The sequence below is a fragment of the Somniosus microcephalus genome, chromosome 7 (assembly GCF_052327205.1).
Source record: "Somniosus microcephalus isolate GS21.2 chromosome 7, FLI_Smic_1.0, whole genome shotgun sequence".
Classification (NCBI taxonomy): Eukaryota; Metazoa; Chordata; class Chondrichthyes; order Squaliformes; family Somniosidae; genus Somniosus; species Somniosus microcephalus.
Genome location: NC_140993.1, coordinates 236,091,309 through 236,114,582, shown reverse-complemented (window position 1 = coordinate 236,114,582; position 23,274 = coordinate 236,091,309). Strand labels below are relative to the sequence as shown.

The following is a 23,274-nucleotide window of genomic DNA, read 5'->3' as shown; positions in this document are numbered from 1 at the left end:
CATCTCATTGAAGTTAGCCCTATTCCAGTTTAGAAGTTCCACTCTAGATTGTTCCTTGCTCCTCTCCATTGCTAATCTAAATCTTATGATACGATGATCACTCGTACCAAAGTGTTCTCCCACCTCATTCCCCAGCACCAGATCCAGCAATGCCTCCTTCCTTGTTGGGCCAAGAACATACTGTTCAAGGAAATTCTCCTAAACACATTTCAGAAATTCCTCCCCCTCCTTTCCCTTTACCCTAGCATTATCCCAATCAATATTTGGGTAATTAAAGTCCCCCAATATCACTACTCTATAGCTCTTGCTTGTCTCTGCAATTTCCCTGCAGATTTGCTCCTCTACCTCCCTCTCACTATTTGGAGGCCTGTAGAATACCCACAATAGTGTGATCATACCCTTTTTGCTCCTCAACTTTAACCAAATGGATTCTGTCCTTATCACCTCAAGAACATCCTCCCTTTCCAACACTACAATGTCTTCCTCAATCAGCACTGCCACCCCACCTCCCTTTTTTCCTTCCCTATCTTTTCTGAACACCTTGTAGCCTTGAATATGAAGTGCCCAGTCCTCACCGTTTTTAAGCCATGTTTCCGTTATTGCCACATGGCTAATTGTGCTTGTAGCTCACCAACCTTATTCACCACACTTTGTACGTTTATGTACATGCATTCTAAACCCATTTTTGAATTTTTCGTAGTTTTTCTTGGTCTACTCCTATCTAATATGGTACTACTTCCGCCTCCAGTACCATCCAACATACTCACTCTTCCATGCACCCCATTCCTGCCCTCCACTCCTACATGCTGGTGCCCATCCCCCTGCCAAGCTAGTTTAAACCCTCCCCAGCAGCACTAGCAAACCTCCCCGCAAGAATATTGGTCCTGGCTCTGTTGAGGTGTAACCCGTCTGGCTTGTACAGGTCCCACCTTCCCCAGAAATGGCCCCAATGCCTCAGGAATCTAAAGCCCTCCCTCCTGCACCATCTCTCCAGCCACGCATTCATGTGTTCTATCCTCCTCTCTCGCCTATTCTTGTACCCACTAGCACGTGGCACAGAGTATTCCGGAGATTACTACCTTTGAGGTCCTGCTTTTTAATCTCCTAGCTCCCTATAGTCTGCCTGCAGGACCTCATCTCTCTTTCTGCCTATGTCATTGGTACCGATATGGACAACCACCTCTGGCTGTTCACCATCCCCCCCTCAGTGTCCTGCAGCCGCTCAGTGACATCCTTGACCCTGGCACCAGGGAGGCAACAAACCATCCTGGAGTCACGTCTGCATCCACAGAAATGCTTATCTGTTCCCCTAACCAATGAATCCCCTTTCACTATTGTTCTTCCACTCTTCTTCCTCCCCCCCTGTGCAGCTGAGCCACCTGTGGTGTCGTGGCCTTGGCTCTGGCTGCAATCCCCAGAGGAGCCATCACCCCCACCAGTTTCCAGAACTGTGAACCAGTTAGCGAGCGAGATGCACTCTGGGGATTCCTGCCCTCCCTTCTTCTGTGTCTGGTGGACACCCATTCTGTCTCTGCCTGCACATTCTGAGGCTGTAGGGTGTCCACTTCTAGAAACGTGCTTTCCAAGTATTTCTCAGCCTTGCGGATGCACTGTAGTGACTCCAGCGCCGAAACCCGGAGCTCGAGTTGCTGCAGTTGGCAACACTTCCTGCACACGTGGTCATCCAGGCTGCATGAAGCGTCCAGGATATCCCACATGGCACAGGATGTGCAAATCATGGGACTGAGCTGCCCTGCCATGCCTCTATTTACCAGACTATGGAGGTAATTTAGCAGAAATAAACTTAATAAGAAATACTCAACAGCTACCCATCAATCAGCACTTCCCTCTATTAGATAGGCAATGAACTACTTAGCAGAAATATACTGAAAACAGAACAAAAAAAAAACTTACCACAAATGCCCTATACTCACCTCTCAGCTCCCTTGGGCCAACGACACCTTTGAATTCTGACATCATTCCTTCGTTGTGTCGCTTGCCGATTGTCTCCCTCACAGGTAGTTCGCTCACTCAGACTCCCAGGCCTCTGCTCCGCGCTGCCTTTATCCCCGTTCTCCGACTCCATTCCTCCCGCAGGTCCGCTCACTCACTCTCCCCAGTTTTGGATTGCTAAGTTCTACTATAAGCCTGAAAATCTACCATACTGTCTCCAAAACTCAGACCAACAACAAAACCGTAACACTGCCCTCAAGTCAATTCACTGGTCAGCTCCCATGCTACAAGTCCTGAATTACCCATAAGCAATGCGACAGGAGACCAGTGCATTGCAAAACCTAGCATATCCCTTGTAGAATTGATGGCCAGGCAATGACCATCTCCAACAAGAGAAAGTCTAACCAGCTCCCCTTAACGTTCAATGACATTACCATCATTGAATACCCCATCATCAACATCCTGGGGGTCACCACTGATCAGAAACTTAATTGGATCAGCCACATAAATACTGTGGCTACAAGAGCATGTCAGAGGCTGGATATTCTGCAGCGAGGGACTCACCTTCTGACTCCCCAAAGCCTTTCCACCATCCACAAGGCACAAGTCAGGAGTGTGATGGAATACTCTCCACTTGCCTGGATGAGTGCAGCTCCAACAACACTCAAGAAGCTCGACACCATCCAGGACAAAGCAGTCCGCTTAATTGGCACCCCATCCACCACCTTAAACATTCACTCCCTCCACCACCGGTGCACCGTGGCTGCAGTGTGTACCATCTACAAGTTGCACTGCAGCAACTTGCCAAAGCTTCTCCGATAGCACCTCCCAAACCAACGACCTCTACCACCTAAAAGGACAAGGGCAGCAGGCACATGGGAACACCACCACCTCCAAGTTCCCCTTCAAGTCACACACCATCCTGACTTGGAAATATATTGCTATTCCTTCATCGTTGCTGGGACAAAATCCTAGAACTCCCTACCTAACAGCACTGTGGGAGTACTTTCACCACACGGACTGCAGCAGTTCAAGAAGGCAGCTCATCACTACCTTCTCAAGGGCAATTAGGGATGGGCAGAAAATGCTGGCCCTGCCAGCGACGTCCACGTCCCATGAATGAATAAAAAAAATTGTATAGCAGTGTCCTGGCAATATAACCCCAACATTTTATTCACTTTGCCACATAGCTAAGATATCGAAAGTGACACATCTACTATTACTCCTAGCCCTTTTTACATACCCTTATGCTAATTCTATTCCATCCATTGTATACCAATGTTGCATTCTTTCTTTCTCAGTGTGCAATACTTTATATTTGTCAGTATAAATTTACTTTACTGTTTGAATTTCCCAACCACATTGTTATGCATTTAAGAATCATAATTTTCATATCTGCAAAAATGCCTCCTGCCGATGGGATGAAAACGCTGGACCTCAGAGTTTCTCCATCAGAAATTTATTTTTGAGTTTGGCTGATTGTCAAGCAACCAGTGCAGTTGTTTACTTTATCCAGATGCAACGCTTCTCTGTCTTGGGATTTCAGCCAGATCAATTTTCCCAGCATATTCTTTAATACAGCCAAAGACACTGAGGATCTTGGCATTCCTAAAGTAATCATTTTACATGATATTTATATAAATATTTCAGGCAGAATTTCCTTTAAGGCCAAAAAGTCATGAACTCTAAGCACAATGGATGGGGTCATATCAACATGCATGTTTTTACTTTCCTCTGTACACATCACTTTAAATACAAACTTGGTGTGAATCACTGCCCTTACTCTGCATGGAATAGTAAAATAAATATTGAATCACATGCTTCAATAATTACATTGGTCACATGGGGCCAAAATGTAGAGTTCGCAGATACACTGTGCTCAACATCCTTGAAATTCTGATATTTTACCAAAATTAGCTGTTTTTTTTTAAAAAAGCATGGTGTACAGAAATGTGCAGGTTTAGGGAAATGTGCAAATTGTGTACAGAAATGTGCTATTTAATCACACATTGTGTTTGCAGAAGTTCCCCATTGCATACATGAGCTTTCCTGAAACCCAGATGATGACAGAGAAAAAGTATGAGAGGTAAGGAGGTGGGTGAAGCCTCCAGCAGGGGTAGTGGCTGTAGATTGGCAGCAGTGGCTTGAATTACCTTGGCCGCCCTTGTGAGGTCATTGAACCTCTTCCTCAACTGCGTGGCAGTTCTTGTGTACAGAAATGTGCCCATTAGTAGCGGGATGGGACTTCCACCTGTTCACTGCTAACCTGCTGAACTTCACTCCTGGGGTATTTATCAATAATGCAGGGTAGGCTAGGAGCATGAATACTGTCCTGCCATTAGGAGGGGTAAAATTAATTACGGGTTACATCAATTTTTCAACAGCAGGGAGGACAAGTGTGTGGTATCTTGAGGTGGCCATAGATGGAGACGGACACAGGTTAACTCCGTAACATGGTTTAATCAACACTTGCACATAAAAGCTTCTGCCATGAGGCAGCAAAAACAAAGAGTATCACCAGTACAGACCAGACTTAACTCAGGAGGCCAATTGCCACAGCACCACCTGGTGGATCAGATTACTCATAACCTCCCAGGTTACTACACTCCTCCCCCCTTAAGATTGTCGTATGCAATTCTTAAACAATAACCCTTACTAGGTACTACGTTTTAATTAACCAGTATGCTCTAACCATGGTTAACCCCTGACTAATTTAACAGGTTTGTATAAGTCTTTCTGGTTGCTTGCGAATCCTTTGTGAACGTCTTAATTCCACTTGTGGTGGATTCTCAGATTCACTCGCACTTGAGATTGGATGTTGGTTTTACTCTGTCCTGCTGTGGCCTGGCAGTACCAGTGTCCACTGGCACCTTATAAGCCGTGCTGGGTCCTGGAACAACCTCCTCTCCTGCCCTTTGTTCCATCTGAGGCAGTTCCCCCTGCTGTCAGCTGAAAAGCTGATCCACATGCCGACAAACCCCTCGACCATCCCCTAGTAACACGGAGTATGACACAGGTCCTGTAATGTCCTGGATTAGTCCTGGTATCCATTTAGGTCCATAGCCGAAGTTCCGGGTGTACACAGAGTCCCCTTTGGCGAAATGGCGAGCTTTAGTATGTTTGTCATGGTACGCTTTTTGGTTTGTTTGTTTTGTCTCAACCTTGCTTTTGAGATCTGGGTGTATCAGGTCTAACGTGCACCGCAACTTTCTCCCCATCATCAACTCAGCCGGAGAAAGCCCCGTGGTAGCTTGGGGTGTTATACGATAGCTAAACAAGGCTCTATTGAGCTTGGTCTCCATGGTGTCACCTGAGCTCTTCCTCATGAGCTCCTTAAAAGTCTGCACGGCTCGCTCGGCTAACCCATTTGAGGCTGGGTGATATGGAGCCGAGGTGACATGTGTGATTCCATTCCTTACCATGAATTCTTTGCTCTCTTCACTAACAAAACACTGTGCATTGTTGGATACAATCATTTCTGGAATACCATGCGTGCTGAAGCTGTTCCTGAGACAATCCAGTGTAGCATCAGTCGTTGCAGAGCTTTCTGGATAAACGTCGATCCACTTTGAGTGAGCGTCTACCAGCACCAAAAACAGGGCCATCAGCGAACAACAAACTGCGCACCCAGACGGAGCTTTTATCGTCGCGGGGGACTTCAATCACATAAACCTAAAAACTGTACTACCGAAATTCCACCAGAATGTTTCCTGCCCCACAAGAGGGGAGAACACACTGGATCAAGTCTACACGAGCATTGTAGACGCTTATAAGGCCATTCCCTGCCCCCACCTTGGGAAGTCTGACCACCTCTCCCTGTTTCTAGCCCCGGCATACAAACTGCTCATCAAAAGAGGGAGAACATCAGTGAAAGTATGGCCAGAGGGGGCAGTATCGGAGCTTCAGGATTGCTTCGAACGCACTGATTGGGGCATGTTTGCCCATAATGACATCGAGGAATACGCATCCACAGTGCTATTCTACATTAACAGCTGCGTCGAGGTCGTCACGACCCATAAAAATATCAGGACATACCCCAACCAGAAACCCTGGATGAACGGAGAGGTCCGCTCACTGTTGAAAGCACGCGACGCAGCATTTAAATCTGGCGACGCGGCGGCTTACAGTGCAGCTAGGACCAACCTAAAAAAGGGTATCAGGACTGCCAAAAGGAAACAGACACTGTTCATTTCCACAACAACTCGGACCCCCGGCGCATGTGGCAAGGCATCCAGTCCATCACTGACTAAAAGGGCAAAAACACCAGCCCCCCGGTTAGCGATGCCTCCCTTCCGGAGGAGCTTAACAACTTCTACGCTCGCTTCGACAGGGACAACAAGGAGCAGGCTACCAAAGCCTTGCCACCCCCGGAAGACCAGGTGCTCACTCTGTCGACCTCCGACGTAAGGGGTGTTCTACGCGGAGTGAACACACGAAAGGCTGCTGGACTGGATAGCATCCCTGGACGGGTACTCAAGGAATGTGCTGATCAGCTGGCTGATGTCTTCACCGCCATCTTCAATCTGTCATTGGCCCAGGCAGTAGTCCCTACATGCTTCAAGACCGCTACCATTATTCCTGTGCCAAAACAAACGGCTGTGACGTGCCTGAACGACTATCGACCTGTCGCACTCACACCCATCATAATGAAGTGTTTCGAGAGACTGGTCCTGGCTCACATCAAAGCCAGTGTTCCCGCCTGTCTTGACCAACACCAGTTTGCCTATCGTGCAAACAGATCAACGGAGGATGCAATCACAATTGCTCTACACTCGGCACTGAATCACTTAGATGGTAAGGAGACCTACATCAGAATGCTGTTCATAGACTACAGCTCAGCATTCAACACTATCGTCCCCAACAAGCTGGCCACCAAACTCCAAACTCTTGGCCTGAACACTTCCCTCTGCAACTGGACCCTGGACTTCCTAACAAACAGACCCCAGTCTGTCAAATTAGGTAACCACACCCGCCCCCCCCCCCCCCCCGACCCTGAACACGGGGGCCCCACAAGGATGTGTGCTGAGCCCCCTCCTCTACTCCCTCTTCACCCACGACTGTGTGGCTGTTCATGGTTCCAACACCATCATCAAGTTTGTGGATGATACCACAGTAGTAGGCCAGATCACCAACAACGATGAGTCAGCCTACAGGGAGGAGGTCCAGCATCTCGTGAAGTGGTGCACCGATAACAACCTGGCCCTTAACATCAAGAAAACCAAAGAAATCATTGTGGACTTCAGGAAGTCTAAAGGCGGAAGTCACACCCCCATCCACATCAATGGGGCTGTGGTGGAAAGGGTGGACAGCTTTAAGTTCCTCGGAGTCCACAGCACGGAAGACCTCTCCTGGTCCCTCAATACCTCCTCTCTGGTGAAGAAGGCCCAGCAGCGCCTATATTTCCTAAGGAGGCTGAAGGGATATAACCTGTCACCCCTGATCCTCTCTAACTTTTACCGCTGCACAATAGAGAGCATCCTGACAAACTGTATCACAGTATGGTATGGCAGCTGTAGCTACTATGACCGGAAAGCCCTGCAGGGGGTAGTCAAAACTGCCCAACGCATTACCACCACCCGGCTACCGACCATAGAGCACATATACCAGAAACGCTGTTTACGGAGGTCATGGTCCATCATCAAAGACCCTACCCACCCCAGCCACAGTCTGTTCGCCCTCCTGCCATCTGGGAGACGCTACAGATGCATTCGCACCCATACGACCAGATTTAGGAACAGCTTCTTTCCCAGGGCTGTCATCCTACTGAACTCCACAAATAAACTCTAAAGCCTGCACATCTGCCAATGCACTTTATTATGGTTATGTTTATGTTAATGTATTACAAGCCAAATGTATGTTGAATGTTTAAATGTCTTAATCTAAATGTACACTCTCAGGAGCCGCAAGCCTACATTTCGTTGTACTGCACTTGTGCACTAACAATGACAATAAAAGTTGATTTGATTTGATTTTGCCCATAAAAGGTCCCACATAGTCTGTGAATTCTCCTCCAGGGTTGGCTGGGCCACTCCCAGGGATGGAGTGGTGCCCCAGCAGGTGCTTTTCTCTGTTCCTGACATATAGTGCATGACTTTACCTTTGACTCAATTTCAGCATCCAAGTTAGGCCACCACAGGTAGCTCCTTTCATTCTAGTCATTCCTGAGTGCGATTGATGCAACTGTTCCATCAAAGTAGAGCGTCCCCGCTCTGGGACTATGATGCGTGCTCCCCATAGCACACATCCATCTTGGACACTGAGCTCGTGCTGTCTGTCTGTACGGCGCGAACTCCGGTCCCTCACGGTGATCTGGCCAGCCTTTCAACACATACTCACGGACCCTTGACAGGACGGGGTCCTTGGCTGTCCAGCCCTGGATTTGCGCTGAAGTCATCAGGGGACTGATCTCCTGATCCAGCATCAGGACGTGCTCCTCAGGGGAAGTACTGCGAGGAGATTTTGAGAGGGGCAGGCGGCTGAGAGCATCAGCGTTCCCGTTTTCCTTGCCGGCTCTGTACGTGATCACATATTCATAGGCTCTTAGTATTACTGCCCACTCCATAGGGTGATGCGTCGCAGGACATTATCAGCTCCTTCTTCTCGTCGTAATGCACTAACACCCTGCTGGACTGAAGTAGCTCCTTTGACTGCTGAAACGCTTTCACTTGCTCTGGCCCCCAACGCCATAGCTCCTCCTTTCTCAGCAGTTTGTGCAGGGGTGCCAGCAGCATCGATAAGTTTGGAAGAAACCGGGTATAATAATTCAGGAGCCCTAGATAGGCTTTCAGTTCAGTCACTGAGGTAGGTGCATCCTGCACTTTCCCTGGTAATGGACGGAGGCCTGTGGCATCCACCCGATGTCCCAGGAATGTAACTTCCTTCTCCATGAAACTACACTTACTCCGTTTCAGGCATAGCCCCGCCTCTTCCAGCCGCTGTAGCACTTGTCCAGTGTTTTTACGTGATCCTGATCGTCACTTCCTGTTAGCAGAATATCATCTAAGTACACGGCCACCTTTGGAATGCCCTGCAGAATGCCCTCCATAGTCCGTTGGAATATTGCTGGGCTAGAACTGACACCAAATGGTAACTTGGCATACGTGAACAGCCCCTTGTGCGTGTTCACCGTGACACACTTTTTTGATTCTTCATCTAGCAATATCTGCTGATACGCATGACTCATGTCCAGTTTGCTGAATCTTTCTCCCCCAGCGAGCGATGTTAACATGTCCTCCATTCTCGGAATGGGGTACTGTTCCAGTGATGATACTCTGTTCACTGTTAACTTATAGTCACCACACACCCCTACGTTACCGTCGGGCTTCAATACCGGGACTATTGGTGCCGCCCAGTCTGAAAATTTCACTGGTTCTATTACTTTGTCCTTTAGCAGGTGATCTAGTTCCGCCTCAACCTTGGTTTTCATTGCAAAAGGTACCGACCTTGGTTTAAAGAAACGAGGCGTGGCATCACTGGCTACATGAATCTTGGCTGTGGCTCCCCTTAAGGTGCCCAGTTCGTCCTTGAACACTAACTCATGCTTCATCAGCACTTCTTGCAGTGCCTCTGTACTGTCCTCCATTTTATTCATTGCCTGCCAGTCCACACTCAACTCACTGATCCACCCTCTCCCTAACAGGTTTGGCCCTGACCCTGCTACCACTACCACCGTAAGCTCTTTGGTGACTCCTTTGTGTTCCACTTGTACTTCGGCCGCCCCCAAAATGTCCACCTTCTGTCCTGTGTAGGTTTTGAAATTAATGGGGCATGTACCAAGCTCTGGTACTTTTGCTTCCCCCCATAGCTTGGCGTACTCAGTCTGCGACATTATGGTTACACTACATCCGGTGTCAATCTCAAACTTTACTTGACCTCCGTTCACTATCAAATACTGAGTGAGAGGGGGTACGTTGGACCTTGAAGTGTCTATACTGTATATAGTGAAAACCTCCTCACTAGACGCTTCCTCCTCTTGTATGTAATTTGCCCGCTTTGTATACTTCTCCCTCTCCCCTTTAGCATGCTTTGCCCCTTTAGCACTGCTTCTCTCACTCACTGCCCTTTCACAGACTTTCTTTAAGTGCCCTATTTTTCCACAATTGTGGCACTTTGCCTTTGCAAACCTGCAGTCCTTTGCATAATGGCTCGTCCCGCCACATCGGTAGCAATCCCCAACCCCGACTGGTGGACTTTTCACGCCAGCTTCCATCTTGAAAACAGCTCCTCCCACTGGTTTACTCCATTTCTCCTTGCTCATGCTGTTTAAGTCCTTAATGTCCTTGTTAGCCGTCTCCATGGCTTGTGCTTTTTTAAGTGCCATCTCAAACGTTAATCCTTCTTCTGACAGCAACCTTTGCTGTATACTGTCGTCGTTAACTCCGCATACTAGTCTGTCCCTTAACATGACTGCGAGCGTATTTCCAAAATTACAGTCCTGTGCGAGCTTCCGAAGCTCCTCCACATACTCAGTAACGCTTTCTTCCGGCCTCCTAATCCTCGAATTGAATTTCCATCTCTGTACTATTTCACTAGGTTTCGGATTGAAATGATTCTTTAGTAGACTCACCAACTCGTCAAAAGATTTTTCTCCTGGCCGCTCCGGGCTCAGCAGATTCCTCATCAGTGTATAGGTTTGCGCTCCCACACAACTCAGTAAAATGGCCCTTTTCTTTTCAGCACTGTCCACCTCGTTTGCCATAAAGAAATGGCTCAGTATTTCACAATACTCCTCCCAAGACTGCGACTTGCTGTCAAAAGGTGCCACAGAGCCTACCGTTCCTGCCATCCTTGGAGTCCGGTCACTTCAGCCAAAAAATCAAACTCCGCTTCGACTCCCGCGGCCTAGCCTCGTGCTTTTCCGACTAGTTTGCTAACCAACCCGAGCACTTCTTCCGAATACTCGATAACTATGACTGATCCACCAAAACTTTTCCGCCCTTTATTCTCGTCGCCATATGTGGTATCTTGAGGTGGCCATAGATGGAGACGGACACAGGTTAACTCCGTAACATGGTTTAATCAACACTTGCACATAAAAGCTTCTGCCATGAGGCAGCAAAAACAAAGAGTACCACCAGTACAGACCAGACTTAACTCAGGAGACCAATTGCCACAGCACCACCTGGTGGATCAGGTTACTCATAACCTCCCAGGTTACTACAAAGTGCAAGATATCTGATGAGTAGCAGCCTCAGGGGAAGGGCTCTCAGATTCTCAGATACATCTGTGAAGGTGTTTTTGGCTTAAGTAAGGCTCCTGCCTGTTTTGGGAGAGAGCGCATCAGTTCTTTTACAGGCTCACCTCAAAAACCACATCATACAGGCCTCGGGCAGTCGGATGGGCAACGATTTTTCCAACTTTCAACTGCGCAACGCCCCTTTTTCCAGTGGAAACAGGGCAGCCAGCAGTTGATATTCGCCTAAGCAATCTTTTCTAACCACAAGCCTAATAATAGATGCATGCTCATTGATTTCATCAAGTACATATGTGTTTTGTCTTGTTTTCTCATTGCTCCACCAACCCCTTACTTATTTCCAGGACTTTGTCAAATACATGTCTAAAAGATCTGCAACTAGATCTTGAAAGTAGACAAGTTGCAACACCACAATAAACAATTTAGATCAATGTCTCTTACAGCATGTCAGCCTGCAACATAAACCCAAGCTACAAATAAAGATAAAAGTGACCGCACAATGATTTTTTTAAATGCATTCCTATGGTGCCAACAACTAATGAAATCTTGCAGACAGATCATGAAAAAAATAACTACCAGATTTAAACAGGTCAAAGCTCTAGACTTTCTCCTCAACAATCCTCCTATTATTCCCGTGTGTTGGGCTACCAAACCGAGGATAGTACCAAAGTAACTATTCATATTTGACAATATCTGGAAAAAATCATGGACTGTGTATACACATGTGAGCAAGAGAGAACAGGCAAGAGACGGAGAGAACAAGAGTGTGCGAAAAAGGAGAGAGAATGCATGTGCACATGGGAGAAAGACAGACTGTGCTCCTGAAATTCCTTGGCATGCAATTCCCATGTTTACCCTGGGATCACACCTGACTATTGTCCAGCGCTGACCCTATTGGAGTTTGCACACAGTAGGAGGGCAACTCATCTGTATGGGTCAGTTGGGCATAAGCGCCACAACAAGTGCATCTCTAGCACTTGCCTGACCAGAGAGACAGACAGACAGACAGACAGACAAACAGAGAGAAAGAAAGAGATCTGTGAATAGACTGAGGAAAAGAAAACCAGACAAAGCATCAACTCAAATTGATAACATGTGTGTTTCAGTTTCATGGTACTTCCTTTTTCTGTTCTTTATAATTAAAGTTTGGTATACTATTTATATGTGGAGACTCAATAGGAAACAATATTAGCTCACCTAGTGTAGCTATGCTTTTCCTCATTATTTGAAAGAAGTTCAATCTTTACATGCAAGGCTCACTTTCAGCCGACTGTTCGCTTTCATTTCTGGTACAGTTTATTCCAGATTTAATGTTTACACTGTTGATTGTCTCAGCGCTGTTCCTGTTGCTGTGGGCTACAATGTTGCCTTTTCTAGTCAAAATTATGGACACGGTCCAGGAAAGGGTCAGGCCAACCCAGCCCCTGGCTTTTCCCCCTACCCTGACCAGGAGACCCTCCCGAACCTCCTTCCAGCCACTTATTTAAGTCACAGGGACCCCCTTCGATCTGTTCCTCACCTGAAAATGGGGGGTTGGGGCACCTTGGCCGCCCCATTGATGCCCAAAGCTCACAATCCAATTTTTAGGCAAGGCTGTAAATGGGCAAGCAGCACGCCTGCCTGTTTATGGCAGGAGGCTGTTTAAATATGACAGTCAGGGTCCTACATTGGTTGTAGGACTTCAACTGCATCTAGTAGGTATAAATAGCAGACCATTCAAAAAAACACATTTTGGCCAAGAAATTTTTCATTTTTATTTTTGTCAGGCCAGCAGGAACAAGAATGCTGGGTGATTTCTTGCCCTCTCACGATCAGTGAGCTGCAACAGGATATCTGAAATAACAACAGAAAATGCTGGAAATACTCAGCAGGCCAGGCAGCATCCGTGGAGAGAGAAACAGAGTTAACGTTTCAGGTCTGGGACCCTTCATCAGAACTGGAAAAAGCTGAAGATGTAACAGATATTAAGCAGGTGCAGAGACAGCAGGGGGGGGGGTTTAGGAGGGGAGGAAGGAATTGAAAGAACATCCTGTACTTTTGTAAGAGGCAGGAAAGATAAAATGTTGCAAATGGGAGTGGCAAAAATCATACAGCATGAAAAATGGGGGCAGGGATAATTATCTGAAATTGTTGAACTCGATGTTGAGTCCGGAAGGCTGTAAAGTGCCTAATCGAAAGATGAGGTGCTGTTCCTCGAGCTTACGTTGAGCTTCATTGGAACAATGTAATAGGCCGAGGAGAGAGATCAGAGCGAGAGTGAAGCGGTGAATTAAAGTGACAGGCGACCGGAAGCTCAGGGTCACCCTTACGGACTGAACGGAGGTGTTCCGCAAAGCGGTCACCCAATCTGCACTACCCAAATCCAGCATCGGGTTGAGCCCTGTAACTATTTTCATAATTGCAGTTTCAAATAAACTATATTCTACTGGATAATCCACTTTGCTGACATCTTTTACTTTTCTGAATCAATTATGGTGGGCACGACAACTGTGTGTTCTGGACTGCAAACATCATAATAAATTTAAGTGTTCCGCTAAAATAATTTAGACTTAAATACAACGGCTCTGAATTTCCACAGGGTTCTCTTTATCTCCCACTGTAACTTTGGCAGCAGATAGGCAGAAATCCTGGAAACAGAGTAAACAGGCGTTTTTGCCATTTCTCCCAGGGTTCCATCAATCTTCTGCCCAAGTTATGGTAAAAGATCAGATAAAACCTCGTGGAAATTGCAGAAGAATGAGGGCAATGTAGTTTAAAAGCCTGCTTGTTATTTAAATATATAAATATACCAACACACTATCACCTTGTAAGGATGACTCTTCATTTTTCTTGAATGAGGAAAGTGCAAACAAAATATTTAGGCAAAGTACAGTAAAACTTGTGTAGGGTCAAGGGTTGGGTATTTAAAAACTATAAAAGTATACAGAAAGTATTTACTTTTTATTTTCTATACACCTAACAAAAAATAATTGTCTAAAACTTTTACACTAGGTAAATGTAACTGTCCTCACCTGTTGACACTGTCATTTGCAAGCTGGATCCTATTATCCACCTGAAGAACAGTTTTATAATCCACATAAGCTTGGCGATATCGCTCTAGGGATTCATAGGCCACGGCGCGTCGCAAGAGAGGTTTTACAGAAAATGGCTGCAGCTCCAAAGCCCTAGGGAAACAAAAATCAAACTATTACATAGTATTTACAGCACAGAAACAGGCCAACAGATCCATGCCGGTGTTTATGCTCCACACGAGCCTCCTCCCACCTTCTTCATCTAACCTCATCAACATATCCTTCTAATCCTTTCTCCCTCATGTGTTTATCTAACCTCCCCTTAAATGCATCTATGCTAGTCGCCTCAACTACTCCTTGTGGTATCAAGTTCCACATTATAAAGCTTGCAGCGCCACGGTGGGATTCAAACACACACCCCTGCAGAAACTGGAACCTTAACTCATTGCCTCGGCCACGTTATCATGTTATCTTTAAATTTTCAAATGTTGTCAAATCATGTTGGCTGGGACAAGGGCCCACAAACAGCAATGTGATAATAACCAGTTAGTCTATGTTTGGTTGAGAGATAAATATTGTCCAGGAAACTGAAGAGAACTCCCCTGCTCGTCTTCAAAATAGTGCCCTTGCATCTTTCGCATCCCCAGAGGGCAGGCGGGGCCTCAATTTAACGTCTCATCTGAAAAATGGCACCTCTGACAGAGCAGCACTCCCTCAGTACTGCACTGGAGTGTCAGCCTAGATTTTGTGCTCAAGTCCTTGGAGTGGAGACTTGAAATCACGACCTTCTGACTCAGAGGAGTGTGTGCTACCCACTGAGCCACAGTTGACAGCTAGTGACAATCTAATTTTAGAACAATCACTTACACTTCTAATGGAAAATGTAATACAGATCAATTTAGTGACATTATTCAGTTAATAAATACAGACAACGAGCTATAGACTGAAATCCCTGCAACTTTTCAGACCATAAGCATATTAACTACCAGGAATAATAATTAATTTATGTATTCAATAAAATTGCAGTGTTAAATAATATAAATAGAATGAAAACAAGAAATCCAGTACAAGTAATATGTCTTTATGAACATTATTCTTTAACTAGATTGCAAAGTATAAACTATAACTGTATAACCTAATTATTTTTAACACAAGAATGACATATCTGAGAATAAGCTACGAAGCAGTACATCCATTGTGATTCAAATAATGCCAAAAACCACAAGAGTGAAGCTAAGGTCACAGAATTACAGACTTGTAACTGACTCCCAGATACTTGCATGCTTATGTAATATATACCAAAGTGTTTTTTTAAAAATGAGGAATATACTTTTATAATAGTTAGCTGATCAAGGGCTGTGATTTTGAGGCAGCAAGATGAAGGACTATGATTTTTTTAATATTCGTTCACGGGATGTGGGCGTCACTGGCAAGGCCAGCATTTATTGCCCATCCCTAATTGTCCTTGAACAACTGAGTGGCTTGCTGGGCCATTTCAGAGGGCAGTCAACCACATTACTGTGGGTCTGGAGTCACACATAGGCCAGGCCAGGTAAGGGCGGCAGATTTCCTTCCCTAAAGGACATTAGTGGACCAGATGAGTTTTTACAACAATCCGGTAGTTTCATGATCAACATTGCTGATACTAGCTTTTTATTTTAATTCCAGATTTATTGAATTGAATTTAAATTCCCCAGCTGCCATGGTGGGATTTAAACTCAGATCATTAGTCCAGACCTCAGGTTTATTAGTCCAGTAACATAACCACTACACCACTGTTCTATTATCACCCAATGTTGCTACAGGACTTGAAGGCTATAGCATTACAGGCTGCTTTTGGCAGCAATATTCCATTTTTCTTTGCTTGTGGCTCTCCCATGTTGCTGCTCATGTTGAGAAAGATGGTGTGGGTCCATAAAGTCCCAACAGCAACTGACCCTCATACAGCCAGTAGAGCCAAAGATGCCCTTCCTCAAGAAATGTTTCCCCTCGCAACAGTTTCTCTCTCTCGCTCCACTCTTTGCCCTTGATCAACAGGGTCACTCACTCCCTGTCCCATCATGAATAGGGACTCCAAGAGGGGGTCTCTATTTCTCCTCATCAACTACTGTGAATTTCTCTCTCCCTCTCTCTTCAACGTCTTTTATCTGTCTCTCTCATCTTTCCTCTCTTCCAGTTGCCGCACTACTGAAATCAGTGTTGCCAGATCTTTATAAAATTTGTAGCCCAATGGTCATTAAAAGTCACCCAAAAGCCCCCCAAAATTACTATACTAATCAAGACAAAACATACAGACTAAATGTATGATGTCTTGTGGAATACAAATTATTCAAGTAACATGGATAATTTCTGTATCTATCCTTTGGTAATATTTTTCCCCCCTCCAGTTTATGTAATATTTTCTCTTTGATTTCTCTATTCCAGTTGTGGTTTTGATCATTTCTTTCCCTTTTTCTTGTTTCTACAGTGTCTATTATATCTTCTTCCCTCTCTGGATATGTTTCTCGGTCTGCCTCTCTACAGTTTCTGTAATTTTTTTTCCCCTCCCCAATGATATATCTGCAGTTTATGTACTATTTTTCTTCTCCTTTCCTTCCTTTTCCCTTTTTCTGCAGTTTCTATGGCACTTTCTCTTCCTACCTCTCTCTGTTTCTCCGTCAATCCCTCATTCAGTCTGTGTTCATCTTGTGTGCTCAATCCATCTCTCCATATCTGCTCAGCCTCTGTCTGTCTCTAACTTTCTGCTGTTGTGCCACTGGATCCACAGCTTCAATGCAATTAAATTAAAAAGAACAGGTTTTTTTTGGCACCTCTAACGCCCACCCCTTATTTCTCACCTACTAAATTCAAGAATTTTTAATCAACTATTCACATTTCTCAATCTCCCTCCAGTCTCTGCCTGAAGTAAATAAGGTTGTGAGCTTCTTCTTCAGAGAAGGACTCCTGCGCATATCAAGGTTGTTGGTGGTTCTCAAATTTTTCCCAGCTGGCCCCACTGCTTCAATTGTCAGGCCTAGACGCACCAAAAAATTGTTATAGCCTTTAAAGTCCCTCTAGCTAAATACTTTGATACCAGTAAATGCAAAAAATAGACGCTTTGGGGGAAAAATTCGGTTGCTTTGTGCCTCCGTTAGTGCCCTAAGAGGGTGCAAAGCAACTCGCACCCAGGCGCGGCGATGTTTGCACCGCTCGTGAAATTGACCAGACATTTTGCGGCGGCGCTAAACACTACCACCACGATCTCCTGCGCCCGCAGATCGTGACGTCAGTCGAGCATGTAATGCCCCGGACCGGATATTGAGTGGCGCCCCCTGCCTTACCGCCTGCCGCTCGCAACGACAGGTTGAGGAGAGCGTTTTGCAGTTGGGAAGGGACTGGGGAAGCGCTATTTAAAGGCGACCGTTTCCTGCCTTTTTTTGTCGGCGACATTTTTGCACCATGCATTCTGAGAGAGAGAGACTTCTTGTAGTGTATGTGCCTTTAAGAGCCCCATGTGTACTGTAATGCCGGTAATGGCCACTCGGGCTATATAAGCCTGTATATTGTGTTGTATCAGTTAGTTCCCCTCCAGACTTTGTTTAGTAAACACCTATGAAACCAACTCCTGTCTTCAGTGTCTCTATCAACACACAGACACAACAGTGGCGACGAATTGGAAACGGACTTACCTGCAATTCGGCAGCACCTCAAGGACATCGATTCCTCTGGCGTCCAAAGTTGAAGAAAAATCAAGAAAAAGAAAAAGCTGTAGTTTCACCAGCTAGCCAAGCTGGTGGCAGGTACTGCAATAATCCTTCCTGGGCGTCGGGCTGGGGCTCCAGCGGCTGGCTCTACAGCTGGGCCAAGCAGCGAAAGCGGAGGCAAGCAGTAACAGACGGGGAGGGAGCACTCGGGAGACGGCCGGCGCTGCGAGCAGGTCGGCGTTCAGACCTAGAGAGAGAGTCCGGCGGGAACGAGTCTCCAACTGTAAATAAATAAATAAAAAGAACAGAAACCGCGGGAAACAGCGTTGTCATCGGCAGCAGCGGCGGGGAAGCGCCATATCTTTTCTGCAGAAAAGAAAGAAAAGCGCGGGAAGCGCCATTTTTTTTCTAGGATGCCTAAGTCTGGCAATATTGATGCTTTTGATAACGAGAGAGAGGATTGGACCACATATGTGGAAAGAGTGGAGCTATATTGCACCGCAAATGGAATAGAAGATGAAAAAAAAGCTTCAGTACTACTAAATCTAATGGGCGCAAAGACATACGGGCTGTTACGAAATTTAATCACTCCAGCCAAACCAAAGGACAAGAATTTTAAAGAAATTGTTGATACCCTACAGGAGCACTTAAACCCAACACCGCTGCTGATAGCGGAACGATTCAAATTCTTCGAGAAATCAACACAAGAATGAAAGTAACGCTGATTACCTCACCGAATTAAGAAAGCTATCAAAACACTGCCAATTCGGGGCAGGACTAGCAGATTATCTTTGAGACAAATTCGTCTGCGGTCTCAAGTGAAGGAACACAGAAAAGGCTGCTTTCTGAAAAAGATTTAACACTGCACAAGGCTTTCAGTATGGCTGTATCATACGAAGCAGCCGCAAGAGGAGCTGCAGAGATACAACAAAAGACACAGGACTTCGGCACCCATGAAATGACACAGGGTTTCGAGAGATGTTATCGCTGCGGCAGATCCACCCATGACCAGAGGGACTGCTGGTTCAAGGACAAAGCATGCAGGCAATGCGGAAAGATTGGACACATTGCACGGGTATGCCGATCTGGACAAAAAAAATCCACAGACAGGAAAAAAAAAATCAATAAAGAAAAGTACAGAAAGGTACAAATGATGACGGACAGTAGCTCCGAAGACCAGAAGAGCGATAGCGACTCCGAAAACAAGAGACTAAGCTATCTCAAATTACATAATGTAATTGCCAAAGATGATTACCAGACCATTTGGGTTACCCTCACGATAGCAGGGTCCCCAGTTAAAATGGAGCTAGATACAGGATCAGCTCTGACCGTCATAAATCGACGGGATTACGAGCGGCTATTTCCGCATATACCTTTAAAAGACACATCCATTATCTTGAAAACATATACGGGGCAGAAAGTATACCCCAAAGGAAAAATAAGGGTGCCTGTTGGCAAGGAAATACCAAAGTTGTATTTATACATTCTACAAGATGGTGGTCCACTGCTGTTGGGACGTGAATGGATCAGGAAAATACGTTTAGACTGGCACTCCATTCAGGCACTGACGGGTGACCAGTAAGAAAAAAAACGATGATGACGCCATACCTGAACGATTAAAAGACATCTTGGCCAACGAAAAGAAGTGTTTCAAGAAAAACTAGGAACCTTGAAAGGCATCACCGCCTCAATAAAAGTGGAAGATGCAGCAATTCCCAAGTTTTTTAAGGCAAGACCGGTGCCATATGCAATTCGTCCAGCAGTCGAGGCAGAGCTGGAGAATTTGGAAAAGGCAGGCGTATTATCCAAAATAGATTGGAGCAAGTGGGCAACACCCATCGTTCCAGTCATGAAGAAAGCATTGAATAATGATAAATCTGAAGAACAGAGAAAAAATTTGCATCTGTGGAGACTTCAAGGTGACTGTAAACCCGGTCCTTCACACGGTAGAAGATATTTTCACCTCACTATCCGGAGGGAAACGTTTCACCAAAATTGACTTGGCACAGGCATATCTACAGATGGAGGTTGAAGAGGCCTCTAAAAAAATATCTCACGATAAATACACACAAAGGTCTGTACCAGTACAATCGACTGGTTTTCGGAGTAGCATCCGCTCCAGCTATCTGGCAAAGAGCTATGGAGCAAGTCCTCCAAGGGATTCCAGGGACTCAATGCTACCTAGACGACATCCTTGTAACAGGAGAAAACGACAACGAGCACCTTGCCAATTTGGAGCAGGTGCTCACTAGGCTGAGAGAACGGGGCCTACGAGCAAATCGCCCCAAGTGCGAATTTTTCCAGAATCAAATATCATATTGTGGTCACATAATTAATAAGGAAGGGTTGCATAAGTCACCTGAAAAAATTGAAGCGGTCATAAAAGCCCCAGCACCTGAAAATGTTTCACAATTAAGGTCGTTCCTGGGATTAATAAATTACTATCATAAATTTTTACCGAACTTATCAACTCTTCTACACCCTCTTAATGAACTGCTACAAACAGGAGTAATTTGGAAATGGAGCGAAGACTGTAAACATGCCTTCCATAAATGCAAAGACTTAATCACGTCCAAAGAAGTTTTGGCTCATTATAACCCATCACTGCCAATCAGACTGGCGTGCGATGCATCCCCTTACGGCGTAGGAGCAGTATTATCGCATAAATTCCCTGATGGCTCGGAACGGCCGATAGCTTTTGTGTCACGCTCATTGAACTCAGCTGAGCGTAACTATGCCCAAATCGACAGGGAAGCACTCAGCCTGGTATGGGGAGTGAAGAAATTCAACCATTACCTACACGGACAAAAATTTACCTTGTTGACTGACCATCAACCCCTCATCTCCATATTCAACCCTAAAAAGGGTGTTCCCATTATGACAGCGCAAAGGCTACAGAGGTGGTCCCTTTTTCTAGGGGCTCACCAATACAACATAGAATACAAAGGATCAAAACAGCATGGGAATGCTGACGGGTTATCGCGCCTACCGTTGCCAACGGTAGAAGAAGCACCTACCGTAGACCCAGTGGAGATTTTCCACTCTACCATAGTGGAATGTCTACCAGTAACAAATTCTGCCATTGAAAGGGAAACTAGAAATGACCCGACTCTCTCACGAGTCTACGATTTAACAGTGAAGGGATGGCCAGCACATGGCGAACCACTGTTGCCAGCATTCTTGCAAAGAAGAGAACAGCTGTCAGGGTGCCGAGGAACCTTGATGTGTGGATCCAGAGTGGTGATTCCACCTAAACTCCAGGATAAAGTTCTAAAGGAGCTTCACGAGGGGCATCTGGGTGGAGTGAAAATGAAGAACCTAGCCAGGGCGTTTGTATGGTGGCCAGGTATCGATGGAGACATCGAAGAAATGACCAAGAGCTGCCTAGGATGCCAGAAGGTCCAAAACGCTCCACCCCAAGCCCCTCTACATTCATGGGAGTGGCCCTCATCTCCCTGGCAAAGGGTACACATCGACTTTGCTGGTCCATTTATGGACTCAATGTTCTTAATCGCGGTTGATGCACACTCCAAGTGGCCGGAGGTAATAAAGATGTCCTCCACCACCACGGAAAAAAACACCACAGTATTAAGGACCATATTTGCCAGGAATGGGCTGCCGGAACAGATCTGTTCTGATAATGGACCGCAATTTGTGTCCAAAGAATTCAGGAAGTTCTTAAAAAACAATGGGGTTAAGCACTACACGTCCGCCCCATACCATCCCGCCACCAATGGATTGGCTGAAAGGTTTGTCCAGACCTTCAAGAAGGCCATAAAGGCCATGGGTAATGAAGACATAAAACTTCAGCACAAGGTGGATAACTTCTTGTTCGCATACAGGAATGCAACACATATGGTTACAAACCAAACTCCCGCCATGATGTTCTTCAATAGAAGCCTAAGATGCCGGCTGGATTTGATCAAGCCCAACATCAGAAGGGACGTGGAAAACCAGCAATTTCAAGGCATGAATGAAAGGCCAACTAGAACCTTCCAGATAGGTCAACAAGTTTTGGCCCGGGACTACCGTACCGAGAAATGGCAGCCTGGAACTATCTGCACACGACTAGGACCGCTGATGTATACCGTGGACATGGGAGAAAGCATAATAAGGCGCCATGCTGACCAAATCATAAAGTCATCCGAAAAGGGACAACCTACACCACAACTCTATACGCCTAACGATGAAGTAGAGATACCCATATCTACCTCCGATCCGGTGATACTGGAACCCGATGAACCCGACACTGGCATTCAAGCCGAATCAGCCTTGCCAAAAGAACCTACTACACCACCAGAAACTACTACACCACCGAGGCGTTATCCGGACCAAGTCAGGAAGCCTCCAGAGAGACTGACTTATAATTAATTAACTGCAGCAATGTGTAGATTATTTTTCTTGTAACATGTAATTAATAATGACTTAAAATATGATGTACTGGTTGGCTAAAAGGGGAGGAATTGTAGTGTATGTGCCTTTAAGAGCCCCATGTGTACTGTAATGCCGGTAATGGCCACTCGGGCTATATAAGCCTGTATATTGTGTTGTATCAGTTAGTTCCCCTCCAGACTTTGTTTAGTAAACACCTATGAAACCAACTCCTGTCTTCAGTGTCTCTATCAACACACAGACAACACTTCTGGAGAGATTCAACGCTGTGTGAAGGAGTTTTGGGTACTGAGCAGCACTTTGCAGGTTCATTTTGATTTGACCTTCCTTGCATCGATTTAGAAGAGACTATGGGGGCTGCACTCTGAGCTCTTTCCCTGAGCCTCTCTATTGTTCTTTCCAGCAGATTTGATGTACAGGTCTCTCCAGGCTGAGATTCAAGGCTGCAATGAGCAGGGTGTCGATGGAGAGCAAGATTGACCCTCCCCTTTAAGAACTGGCCGGCACCAGTGTGTCTGTGTTCCATTGTTGACTGACATCACATGAGCTTCGTCAGCGCTCTGAGATAGCACCTCGCTCCTCGTCATTAGTGCCTTAAGAGAGGTGTGTAGCGCCTGATTTAGCACTCCAATCACCTCCAGGGGTGATAGAAGCCAAGTTTGCAGTCAGAGGCGATAATTAGCGCCAGGCACTAAACTTAGCGCCCGGCCGATAACTGCGCCCCAAACGGGGCGATACCGAACTTCTCCCCCTTTCTCTCCTGCCTTTCCTTTTCACTTTCTTTTTTCTCTCTCTCTAAAATCTTTTTATTTTATTTTTATCTCCTTCCTCTTTTTGCTCTTCTGCTTTACCCTTCACCTGTTTGGCGTTCTTTTACTTCTTTTCCCTTTACTCTCAATTCTTTTCACCGCCCTCCTTTACCACCCCCCCCCCACCCCAGCGAGCAGGAATGATTCCAGCGAGTGGGAGAGAGTACATTGCAGTAGGTACTTTGTAGAAATTGTAGTATTTTACTTTGGAAATAGGCTCTTGCACATTTGGC

The 23,274-nt window shown here is 45.8% G+C and overlaps 1 protein-coding gene across 5 annotated transcripts in view; it reads right to left on the bottom strand.

Moving 5' to 3' along the window:
- The window catches only part of LOC147115157 (sperm-associated antigen 1-like), a 169,773-nt gene that overhangs the window by 56,070 nt on the left and 90,429 nt on the right, over positions 1 to 23,274 (bottom strand). For all 5 annotated transcript variants that reach the window (XM_085993451.1, XM_085993453.1, XM_085993452.1 and 2 more), the window contains one exon: positions 14,158 to 14,310. In XM_085993451.1, coding sequence (XP_085849577.1) covers positions 14,158 to 14,310 — 153 coding nt within the window. The remainder of the gene's footprint in view (positions 1 to 14,157; positions 14,311 to 23,274) is intronic.